This window comes from Rhopilema esculentum, chromosome 18 (genome assembly GCF_057945365.1).
Source record: "Rhopilema esculentum isolate cy_ngs chromosome 18, ASM5794536v1, whole genome shotgun sequence".
Taxonomy (NCBI): domain Eukaryota; kingdom Metazoa; phylum Cnidaria; class Scyphozoa; order Rhizostomeae; family Rhizostomatidae; genus Rhopilema; species Rhopilema esculentum.
Genome location: NC_142832.1, coordinates 7,058,992 through 7,071,875, shown reverse-complemented (window position 1 = coordinate 7,071,875; position 12,884 = coordinate 7,058,992). Strand labels below are relative to the sequence as shown.

At 36.7% G+C, this 12,884-nt stretch overlaps 1 protein-coding gene across 2 annotated transcripts; it reads right to left on the bottom strand.

Moving 5' to 3' along the window:
* Positions 1-586: 586 nt before the first annotated feature.
* LOC135696636 (2-hydroxyacyl-CoA lyase 2) lies at positions 587-10,451 on the bottom strand. 2 transcript variants are annotated; one of them, XM_065216095.2, is made up of 20 exons: positions 10,294-10,448; positions 9,724-9,928; positions 9,472-9,525; positions 9,172-9,276; positions 8,454-8,532; positions 8,055-8,146; positions 7,340-7,416; positions 7,044-7,105; positions 6,753-6,826; positions 5,893-5,930; positions 5,495-5,595; positions 4,758-4,867; positions 4,139-4,262; positions 3,552-3,646; positions 3,274-3,313; positions 2,998-3,112; positions 2,382-2,519; positions 1,812-1,986; positions 1,249-1,347; positions 587-826 (listed from the first exon to the last, which is right to left on the bottom strand). In XM_065216095.2, exons 2-20 carry the CDS (start codon positions 9,865-9,867, stop codon positions 641-643), a joined length of 1,908 nt encoding a protein of 635 aa, XP_065072167.2. In that variant the 5' UTR covers positions 9,868-9,928; positions 10,294-10,448; the 3' UTR covers positions 587-640. The 2 variants fall into 2 exon arrangements, with proteins under 2 accessions (XP_065072167.2, XP_065072169.2); XM_065216097.2 differs by lacking the exon at positions 9,724-9,928 and having other exon boundaries at positions 10,294-10,451.
* Positions 10,452-12,884: the final 2,433 nt, after the last annotated feature.

Sequence of the window (12,884 nt, the reverse complement as noted above, 5' to 3'; positions counted from 1 at the left end):
AGCTCCTAGACCACCAAATTTCTATTACATCATACTGGGCGACAATGTCTGCCAAAATAACAGCTAACACCCAATAGCTCAAGTTGGCCTTTTATATCTTCATTTCCAACCCCCGCCCCCCCCCCCTTGAACAGCATGACAATGTTGACATTTTTTACAATTATCATACGAACCACATGAGAGACGTACTGTCCTGATCTACTGTAAACCGAAATTGATCCAGGGTGGGATAGAGGGATTCGTCCTTGAAAGCTGACATTAAAGTACTATGACTTTTCACAGTGATTATACCGAACGTTTAACGCCTAATGTTGCCCAAGCAAAAAGTTCTTTCAAGATCTGACACTGATAACTATAACTTTCGGCATTCTTAACAAAGTTAACCAAAATTTTGCAAGAAGGTAGTTTCTTTAACTAATACGTCTGTTAGAAATCTGTTACTCTTGGTAGAGATAACAAGAAACGCGAAAACTTCATTTCTGGTAGCAAAACATTTCTCATGCAAAGATGGACTTAATACTTTCACACAATGATTTTCAAACGAATCTGATAGAAAAAAGGACTTTTGCTCAATAAACTATCATCATTAAATCACGAATTTTTCATCTACATATAAAATATCTCATTCTCTTTCAAACTCCTAGACTGAAATGGATCCTTCTCTAAAATCAGTCTTTCCAATCAGAGCATTGATTAACACGGGCTTGCCTTGCTTCTGCAGGTCTTGAGCTTTCTTGAAAACCTCGTCGATGTCATCATTTGAGCCCTTTTCAATCTTCAGTCCTTCTCCGCCATACCCTTTAGCAACGACGTCATAATTTGTGTGCTAAAATAAACATTTTGCCATTATTCACTTGAAGGTCCTGCCAATGCACATATGAGGGTAAAAAACAGCAGTTTTGGGTATATATCAAAGAGAGTTTCATACTGTTTTTCCTAGCAAAACTATCTTAAATATCTCCTCTTCCGACATGTAGTCCTGCTGACCGACGTTGAGAAAGAACACAGTCTATCTCTGTAAGGTATGTACACCTTGCTTTCAAAAAACTTAAGTATAATTGTGGTGGAAAAATCGTAAAGCAAAAAGGCATGGTACCGATTCAAAACAAACATAAGCTCCATTCAGCTAAAGTTATACGAGTGATGATTCACTGCAGGATCGCGAAAATTAATATCATTTAGGATATCTCATGTATGGAGCTCATATATCATGCAAGGACCAAATTCTGAAAGGAACGAACAACTCACAGCCAATTGGCATCCAACAGGTGTTCCAAACATAGGCACTTGCTCCCTCGCAATCTGTGACCAGCAAGCATCATTGCCAACAAGAGCTATAACTGGCGCCTGTGAAAAAGTACAGCATGATTAATAACAATCTACAAAGTGGGCCTTCCTGGCTAAAAGATGTCTAGACCAAACTCTTAATTTTCAGGACATTATAATTGCTCATACTATTTTTTGGTCATATAGGTTCACATTTTCGTAAAGCTTTGAAAAAGACTTAATATATTCATTTTAAGAAATACAGTTAGCGATGGTGCAGATAGAAGCGTTCAGAGATATCTCCAAAACGAAACATCTCGAACTCCGGCTCATTTTCACCAAATGAAATCAAAGGTGGATCTAAATGGTGAGAATAAACCTGTCAATCTAAGCATAACCAATCAAATGCTGAGTTCTAATCTTAACAGACTGATTCATAAATTCATACCATTGGCAGTACATAAGTGATAGGGTCTATAGAAAGCTTGAAGGGCCTATGGCTGCTAATTCCTGGAAGGTGTCGAGCGCAAACAAAGGGGACCAACCTTATGTCTTGCAAATGTATCGAACTCGGCAACACTGTAGGCACATGATCCATCACCATAAATGATCCAGACTTCAGATTCGGGTCGGCATAACTTTGCACCGAGGGCAAAACCACCACCAACACCAAGAGTGCCAAATGCACCAGGGTCCAGCCAGCGCAATGGTCCACGTGGTCTGAAAATAGTAACGTAGCAAGGCTTTATGAATAAAGGGTGGCTGCTGAATGCTTGTTCGAAAAACGAAAGATTCTGTGCTTCAAAAGAAGTTTCTAAGACATGCATCTTCGTGGATATAAGTAAGAGTTAAGGGTATATGTACTTATCAATAGGTGCACAAATACTGGTTTAGCAATGACTTCATTCAAATTCAATAATAACAGGTTTGATAATTCAAAAAGTAATGGCCTAAATAGTAACAGCATATCATTTTATTTCATCATTACCAAAAATCCAATATAATCACCCTGTTGTTCCAGCTTTAATCAACAACTATTTCAAAACCGTTTTCTCCCATTCGGTAACAAATGCAAGCTAAGCTAGCCAACAGCAACATTTGTAAACGACCTTTACCTGAGAATATAAGCGGCAGAGCCAACGAAATCACCCCCATCTGCGACGATAATGGAGTCATCAGAAATGGTCTCTTCCAAACGGTGTAAAACTTTGATTGGATTCAAAAACTCTCCAGCTGGATCGTTTGCCTTATCACTGTAAAAAAAGTTTGGAAGATCTAGTTTTAGACCCTTTGGTTAGATGATCAAATGGACAAAGATTTTGGAGGGTTCTAAGTATTGCCTAACTCCAAGTCCAAAGTAGCGATTTTTGGCGCCAGCGCCTGAAATATATGTCTTATTACGACAAACCGCTATTCGCTATTGAACAATCGATATACACTATTCGTTCCATGCAACAAAATCTCGCATGGAACTGTGATCTTTTTACAAGAAAACATAATAGCAATCACTGATTAAAAGCTTACTATTGTGCGGTGGGCTTGATGAGTCGAAACTGTTTCGGTTTTGGAAGTAGCGAATCACTGAATGCAAGGGCAAGGACGACTGGCAGGAAAGAAACAACTCGAATACTTCCTTGTCCATCAGCCAAATCGAGAGCTAGGCCTAGTTAAAACGTGTAATCTTTCAAGATCGTAAAAAGATCGTAATTCTGATAAAGAGTGCTGTCTTACCTGTTGCTTTTTTCCTTTTCGTTATCCCTGTCTTTCAACATGGTGGTCCATTCTGTATCCACTTTGTAACTTCCGATCTTCTGTTGAATCGAGACCAGCAAACTAGCAGGATCAGCTGGAAAATCGAAACACATGCATGAATATAGTGCCAAATATTTGCTTTTTAACATGAGCAAAAAATGAGCAGAATAAGACAGAAGAAAGGATTCTGAAAACTATCAATATAAATAGAGTGTACAAATGTACAAAGTACATTTTAGATCTATCGTTTCATACCTTGCACAGCTAAATTTGGATTCCAGAATACACTTGCGTTCTAAAACAAAAAAGACATAAATATATTTGTTCTTCTAGAAAACAAATTGGAATTTTGAAAGAATTGCATATTTTCTTAACCTTATTTCAAGATATTTCTGATCAAGTTCTAACATGGCTAATCCAATTGTGATGATCTCACTACGATAGGTTTCAATTAACAAGGCATACTTGGGACAATTCTTGTTAATAGTTTAATATCCCTCAAAAGCAAGCAAACGATGATGGCGACAACTAACCTTCATCAGTTGTGTTTTGTCTCTGTTAACGGCAATGATTTTCGATTTCCGATTCAAAACTCGACCATAAGACAATCGGAAATCACAAACAGTCCCTGGGAATCAAAACACACTTATACATGAAGCGAATTGATGCAAAGCTTTATTAAAGAGACACTGCAATGTTGCCCTTAGAGATGTATCTACACTCAATGCAACTGTGATTCGGTACCCCTGAGAAACATCTATACAAACGTTATATGATCAATTAGTTTTGCAGGCACCTCAAAAGATACAAGAAATACTACAAAAAAGCACACTCTGTTAAAAGCACAATGTCCAGAAGTTTTCATATTGGACATTTTAGAACAAGTTGCGCTTGGCAACTGATACACCTAGGAGCAGGGTCCTTTCAGCACAAATAAATCGCACCTAGTGCTTTTAATTTTATACTACTGAGTTGAAAAAAGATTCAACCAGAAATGAAATCTAAGCTACCAGTTTCATATTTGTGCATCCCAACACAGAGTGGCAAAATACACTAAGCAATAAAGCAAGCCTCCAAATGAAAAAAAAAAGAAAAACGAACAGAATCACAATTAACATACCAGCCAAAATGACAGCATCAGCCTCTTTCAAAGCATCTCTCCGTCTTTGCCTTATGTGCAGCGGGCTGTTCCTACCCAGAAGGCCCCTCGACATGCCGCCAAGGAAACAGGGGATTCCCAAGGCCTACGATGAAACGTTACACACAAGATATAATCTTGATTTCTGATTACATTATACAATGATATCATTTAGATACAACTATAAATGAACAACAGCACTGAAAGATAGAATAAGAAATAAAATAAAAAATTTGGAACAAAAATCTAGCAAAAAAGATACCAGCTGACAACGAGGGAAACAAATCTCACAAAATCATTTCACGTATGAAATATAATTTCTGTGTGCTAAAATATGGATGAAAAAATCTCATACATTGCTGCCCAGTTTAGTGCCTAAAAGCATTGATATTGCCGTAACAGTCTAAGATGCAATAGATGTATTACAGACACATTTGGGGCGCTTTTAATGACACAGAATTTTTTTAGGATAATGTCACCGATACCACGACCTTAGATCGAAGGAACGAATTCTGGAGGTACTTTATTGCTAAGATGATATCGAAAGAAATTCATTAATTTCTCAGTACATGACATCATGAATACTAGAAATCTAACCAACCTCAATGGCCTGTTGTAATTTATCAGCGCTGACTGGAGGAAGGGTTGCCTGGCTTCCAAGTAGGATCAAAGGCTTTTTAGCCTTCTTGATAATTGATATTGCTTCCGAAACTAAAAATAAAAAACAAACATTGGATTTCGATCATGGAAATCGTAGGTAGATGCAAAGAACTGCAAAAAGGCTACTTAAAGCAATCAATACTCCCAAGCCGGCAACTACTATCAGAAATCAAGTAAGTAAGTAAGTAAGTAAGTAAGTAAGTAAGTAAGTAAGTAAGTAAGTAAGTAAGTAAGTAAGTAAGTAAGTAAGTAAGTAAGTAAGTGAGTAAGTAAGTAAGTAAGTAAGTAAGTAAGTAAGTAAGTAAGTGAGTAAGTAAGTGAGTAAGTAAGTAAGTAAGTAAGTAAGTAAGTAAGTAAGTAAGTAAGTAAGTAAGTAAGAAGTAAGTAAATAAGTAAGTAAGTAAGTAAGTGAGTATGTTTAGCCATTCTTGCAATGAGGTGGTCAAGAAAGTCTTTTAAATCATATATTATAATTCTTTAGCCCCCATTTTCTAGCTTTGCTTAAACATCCTCATTAACAAATGATTCACCCTTATTCTGAGAACAAAAACTTTGAAACAATGCCTATTTGTCCAAGGTGAATTTGAAAGCTTATTGGTAAAATTGCAAATACAATTGTATTTTTAATCAAAAAAGAGAAAATTTCGGAATATATATCTGAATTGAATTGCAGTTTACCTTGGTTGTCTGATGGCATAGGTATATCCACAGGAAGTGGTGAGCAATCGCGCTTTTCCCAAGCACCAGCAAATAGATTGTTAACATGCCTTGTAATGTACCTGAAGGCAAAATCGTCATCATGTCAAAATCGTGACACTGCCAATAATTTCAAAATAATGGCCAGTTATAACTGTAATGGAGAAAATACTCTTCCTAGAAGTTAACTACCTAAATAAGGCAATGAATCTGTTACTTGAGATGCTCATTAGGTGGGTGTAGAGGAAAAATAACACCTATGGCAGTTGAAGGAATGATTGAAAGAAAAAACGTGTCAGAAAGAATAAACAGTAGCTGTATGAATGAAAGTTGCCACTAAATGTAAAATATGAAGATCAGAGGAGAGAATTATTACTTACCAATTGACAATTTTCGGAAGCAAACCAACAGGATTCTCCTGAAATGATAAAAAGTAACTCTTGATAAAAAAGATTTAAATGAAGGAGAGGCACTGCAAATAAAAATACAGATAGGGTTTTCATCACCTGTATCGTAATGGCAATAACAGCTAGATGTGTGAATTTAATGAACAAAATAAAGTTTTTCTTTCGTTTTCAGCTGTTGCCTGATGATTGTATAAAGCATCAAGCTCGGAGTTGCAACTTAGAACCATACAACTCAGAATCAATAAACCAAAGCCTATACAGCTTTGCCCACAAAACATCCAGTAATATATGACAAACTGATAAGACTTATTTCATTTCTATCAACCTATGCAAATAAGACTTAGCTAGTTTCAATAAAACATTACCTATATTTGACTAACAGATAATGGAAGGTCTGATCCTCTTTAAAACATAAAAACAATCTTTTGGCCGTACAAAAATCAAAAATGGTCTTGAAAAAAGCAAACATTTTGAAAAATTCTAGAGCTTTCAGAACATAGATCAAAACCTCTAAGCTAGGAAATATATATACTAAGTCTTGGATCGGAATAGGCCAATCGGAATAGGCCAATCGGTATAGGCCAATCGGAATAGGCCAATCAGAAAGGCAAGCACATGATGAAATATCACTAGTGGAGCACTAAGGTAAAAACAAACTCCTTCTGTCTACACAATAGCTGCTTTTTTGTAAACGTACATTGGGTGCCAAATAGCTGGTTTTTCTAATTCATTCAAGATAAAGGAACCAACAATGTAAAAATTATACAAGACTCAATAGTGCAAGAATGTTACATAAGATATCAGATATGAAAATAAAAATGTCATATCAATACCTTTATTCCAGCTTCCCTTTTAACCAAATGGTATGGATAAAGAACATCAATTGGGAACTCTACAAAAACTGGTCCTAAAAAGAACAAAGATCTTGGAAATATTCTGGGATATCAAAAGTTATCAGCATCTCAAATTCAACATCTCAAAAGCTTTGTGAGTCAGCAACACTGATTGAATGTTGACTTTCATTAACACATGGAGTGATTATCATCTAGTTATGAATATAATTATAGAACTTTGATAATAAAAACTATGACTGATGGGTATTATGATTATTATGAAAGTCAAACCTGGTGTCCCAGATTGAGCTGCCTGTAATGCCTTTTTCAGTGTTGGTATGATGTCAGCAACTCTGAGAGGTTAAAAACATACCAAAATTATTTAAAACCAATGTAGTCAATGTCAGCACAAAACAATTCAAAATAAGGGACTTTAACTGTTTCTAAACATATCTTAAGTTACACTGTTTTGAAAACATAAACAAAAAGATCATTTGAGCAGTTTTACTTAGCATTATCCATATATAAATACATATATATCTTGTTAGCAGATAAAATTCCTGTATTGCATTATAAGTAGAGCAAACCTTTTGATTGTAGCTGTGTATTTGCATAAGGGCTTGAACAAACACATCTGGTCGATATCTTGCAATGCACCTCTACCCTGTGGAAAACAAGAATCTGAAATATCCCTTACTCTGTTTCAGAACAGAAAACAAGGCTACCAAATGGCTCCTTGGGGCTATAGAATCTAGGCATGGGTGTTGTTCTCTTTTGTGCTGCTAGCCAAATTCCTTTTAGTCATGAAGGCTTTTGAGAGGTTTCATGTTGTGTGCTTTCAGTATCATTTGCAATCATCATTTCAATTTTTAAAGATGAATTCTGAAGACTGAAACTATTTACGAATTTGAAATGGTAATGTACCAGCATGTGCTTGCAAATACTACACTAGCCACACTTTTCTGGTGGATTTTAATTGAAAATTGAAAAAAATAACTAGATCTGCTTTTCTGTGCCATTGCTGCTAAACTTTAACTTCGAGCTGGTTTACCAGGCATGAAAGAAGTTGAAGAAATAAATTCACCATGATTCGCCAAGGAACAATGGCATTAAGACATACAAGGGAACCATTGTGTTATTTACTTTAAGAAAACATACCAAAACTCGAAAGCTTGGCATAATGAATCTAAAAGCTGCTTTATTTTCAATTGATTTTTCAGTCGCTCACCCAAGTGGTTTAGCTTCAATTTTCCATATGTGACCTCCCCTGACAGAGGTTTAGCTCCAATGGCGAATACATACCTTGAGAAGTGTTGCTGCTGCCCCACCCATCAACAACAAAGGTGATTCTGCCATTTGTGCATTCTTAACAGCTGTCACTGTGTTTGTTAACCCTTGAGGATAGAGAGAAAAAGGAATTTTAAAAAAAACAAGATTGTACAATAGATGTAAGTAACTTATAATTACAGATTAAGCATTTGACTTCTGTGAGTAAGCAGTTGGGAAATCATTTTGTTGTTTATGAGACAGTAAATCAAACTTAAGATCAGAAGCTGTCTACCTACACATTGGAAATGCCAACTGCTGACTATCTTATTGAAGAGATATGCTCGAAATGCCATACATGCATATGTATATCTTTCTTCCATGTACAAATTCAATATCTAGTTGTACCGGTTTGTTCTTATCATTTTTACATACCTGGACCAGCAGTCACAGCAGCCACACCAACAGTCCCAGAAAGCCTTGCAACAGCATCAGCTGCAAATACAGCATTTACCTGGAGATGAAACATATAAATTGAGGATCTTGACAAAATCTCGGACTTCCAATATATGAGCATGATACCATGAGACAATGTGGTACATCAAGAAAAAGTTAAAAGAAATCTCATCTACGAGGTTTTGAAGTACCATTCTAATAGAAAACTTCTGTCAAGCCAACATAATCAAGAAGGATGATCAGTTATTTTCCTTCCTGCCTTTAACCTTCCCTTTGTTCTCATAGGGTACCTTCTAATGCAGAGTGGGCTAGCATTCAAATTGTATGCCAATTTAGGGTTTAATTTATAACCTAGAGCTTTGCAATCAAGTGATGTACAATCAGATTGTGTATCAGGCTATCAATTAGGTTTTGTTTTATAGCCTGATTCACAATTTTGTTTATCTCTACTTACCCATTAGATATAAACAACATTGTGTCTCAGGAAATGTTGTAGTATAAAATATTATATGAATTCACAAATCTTTATTCTGGTGTCAATATAATAAATTCACAAAAAAGAAAAAAACCATTGATCAGGTCAAAACATTCTCAAACTGATATTCATTCAAATGGAGACCATGATACATACTTTGTAAACATAGCTCAATGAAATGTTCATTCAGTTATGCAGTCACTCATAATTGATCTATTTTACCTCATGTCTTGTGTCAATGACCTTGATTCCTTTCTGCTCACAAGCAACAAGGATAGGTGAAATGTGACCACCACAAAGAGTGAAGACATTTTTCACCCCATGAGACTAAAATGCAAGTCAAAATTCAGTAATATAAGGAAAGAAGCAGCAAAGTGATATAGAAAGATGTATATCGATTAATGTCTAACCCCTCAATACACATTCTCATTAATATCAACATGTATTTCAGTTATGATCACTGTGCATAGACATTTGCAAATTAATTTTTCCCAAAAAATGTTTTTATTCAGGCTTTCTTACCTGGAGTACTTCAGCTACAAGTTCTCCACCATGTCTTTTGGAATTCTCATCTACCTTGGGAAAGAAGAACAGCAGGCAAGTTGACAAAATATTCAAGCTTGCAAAAAAACAATTTGATTCACATAAATCAAAATTTTTCAACGAAAATGGTCTATTTAAAAAAATTAATATGCATTTGCTCATTTTCATTTGGTTCGTTGAAACAGGAGATCAGTAAGAAAGTCTAGCAAATAATAAACATTAAAAATGTACCTGAGCAGTTTTTAGTGTTCTTTGAAATATCATACACTTAATTCCATGATGAGTTGCTTTAGACCAAGCACAGAAATTTCTCTGAATGAGCACAACCATAAGTCCCCCGTTTTTTTGTACAGCAAACGTCTTTAGTGATGCCATACTTTACTTTGGAAATATATTATAAACAAACTGGACTTTGAAGAATTTTCAGGAGCCTAACCTAGGGCAGATAAGATCCAAAACCATTTGAATTCTTGACTCTAAATTTTATCTCACTGTGACAAAGAATTCTAAAAACTGCTTGAGAAACATTTTTTCTCAATGATAAATGTTGACAGTGATTTCTCCTTTTATTGAATGTGCAGTGCTTTTGTCGAGTGTTTAATTTTGCCATGCTTAATTCAGGAGAAAAGGACAATTTTACTGGAATATCACTAGTTTCTCCAGTTGTTTTCAAGTTTGCATTTATGATTTTTGAGAACTTTTGAATGTGAAATCTCATCTTTTCCATAGGGCCTAGGCCTTGGGTACATAAAACGAACAACACAGCACATAGGGTCACTAAATAAAATTTTTGATCAATACCTTTGAACTTTCAATTCTCAAGAAATTATACACCAGCCAAAACAGTGCTATGACTGTGGCAAAGACGGCAGTGCTAGTTGTTAGGCAGAGTTCACCGCAAACCATTTCTTCTTGAAAACTCCCACTCCTGAAAGACCTCACATGATCACTCGATAGAAGCTGGACTTTGGCCTGTAGCCTCGTACCGAGGGCCAGGAAAAATAATTGGAGTAGAAAATCAGAAAAATAGACTTCTGTTCTGTGCCATGGTTGGCGGCAAGAAAAATTTTAGATTATATTACTGCACCTCAAATTGAGTTTAACAAGAGATAATCCAAGGCAATATTCTTAAGGTTTTTTATAACTAGGTTCCGTTCCATAGTTTTATCTGTTTAAAAGTTGACATGAAAAAGCAAGGGTCTTAGCATTGCATAAGTTGAAGAAGAGAAATGAATAAAAATCAGTTAATGAAACAATATAAAACAATCTAATGATTAAGTAAACCATTTCCTATTTGGATACTCCTTTTCGGACCAATAACTGTCTACAAGATGCATATTAAAATTTATTGCAGAGAAAAAGAAGATATCAGAGCAGAGAAAAAGAAGATGAATCGAATTCCAAACTCTGACAGTGTTTTGCTAACAATTTTTCGAGGTAAAAACAATTGTCGTGCCGGATGAAATCTTGTTGGGGCGGGAGTTGGCCCGCGGGCCGGAGGTTAAGAATGGCCGTCCTAGAGCCAGTGAGCATTCGGTTGAGTCATAGATAATAGAAAGAAGAGCTGGATTGGCAACTAGGGACTGGGAACAATCGTGCGCCTTGTCCTCTTGACTCCATGTTAGTTTATTCCCTTATAAAAGTCCTATTCAGGAGCGGATCCCAGGGGCTGATCCAGGATTTTTGGTGACTATAGCTCAAATCTTTTGGGATCGGGACCACGCCCTCCTTGCTTGCGGGACACGCCCACTATATGGGCAAATGATATAACCATGTGTGTTTATAGTTGCTTCGTATTAATAAATATTCCTTCGAACATCCTTTTTCTATTTCCAGGGACGCCAGAGAAGGGGGTGTGGGGGTACAACCGCCCCTGTTGCCCTTTGGCAGAAGGTGCAAGGGTTGTTTTTAATAAAGTTACCTTGAAACTGGCCATTTGTAATAATCAGAGAGATTCATATAAAATTCTGAACTTCTCAAAACATGTAAAATAGTTATATATGCCGAAAATTAGCAGAAGATCGAAATGAAATTGCAGTTACGTATGAATCAAAAGCCTTTTTACTCAAGCCTGCCCCCCCCCCCCCCCTCTCGCCGCTTGGTCGTTCCGCCGTCCCTAGTAGGTGTTATACAACTAGTTTTGTCTGTCGTGCATCGTGTTTGTGGCTCGTTATTGTTAATGAGAATGTCTTCCGATGTTTGCGTCAGTCATTTTGTTTGTCATCGTGCCATCTCTATTTTAGTTGTTATTAGTCCATTTGCCGTTAATTTGTGTCATTAGGGTTTTGTGTGCGTCACTCATGTTGTTAAAAGCGTATGTTCTTTGAGTGCAAGTCCAGTCGAGTCGAAGTTGTCGTTGAAAGAAGTCGTTATGTTGTAATCGTTGGTTGTTGCTAATTTATACTTTCACTATTGAAGAACCTTGGTTTAAAAAAAAAACGTTATTTTACATAGGTCCTTGCCTTTGAAGCTACATTACAGGGGACCCAGGATGTGAAAACGAGCTATAGTCCACTGTTGCTTTACAGGGGACAGAGAGCGGAGAAGTAACGTGGATACTCATATTCTATTGGTTAAAAGGCCATTTTCAAACCTGACTATAGCTCGCGCCAAAAATTATAGTACGGGTTTCATTGTCTTCGATGCCTTTTCCAGAGCAAATCCCCAGACCGACTATAGCTCGGAATATCCACTGTAGTTCAATTCTGGTTGGTTACTGTCAACAAAGAACGAAACTTCTGATTCGTCTAAGTTTTAATATTAGGCCATTCTGCGCTCAGTGTTTTATATCTTATCTGGAGAGGCATTGTGATGACACATTGCCAGCATACGTAACTGCAATTTTATTATCTGTAGGTATCTTCAACATTGGCTAACTTTCGGCACAAGGAATTATTTTACATGTTTTGAGAAGTTCAGAATTTCATACAAATCTCTCTGATTATTACAATTGGCCAGTTTCAAGGGAACTTTATCAAAAACAACCCTTGCCCCTTTTGCCAAAGGGCAACAGGGGCGGTTGTACCCCCACACCCCTTTCTCTGGCGTCCCTGGAAATAGAAAAAGGATGTTTGAAGGAATATTTATGAATACGAAGCAACTATAAGCACACATGGTATATCATTTGCCCATATAGTGGGCGTGTCCCGCAAGCAAGGAGGGCTTGGTTCCGATCCCAATAGATTTGAGCTATAGTCACCAAAAATCCTGGATCCGCCCCTGCTATTCAGGAAGTGGGCCTGCGAGTGCACCAGCCCTTGACTGCCTGGAGAATACTTCTCTTTAATATCGTCTAAACAAGCATACTTGATTGCTTTTACTGGCTCTTGTGGCTTTAAATACTGTAACTCTCTTTGGGTGCTGGTTTGGTACAATGCTTTTTTGAGGAAGAA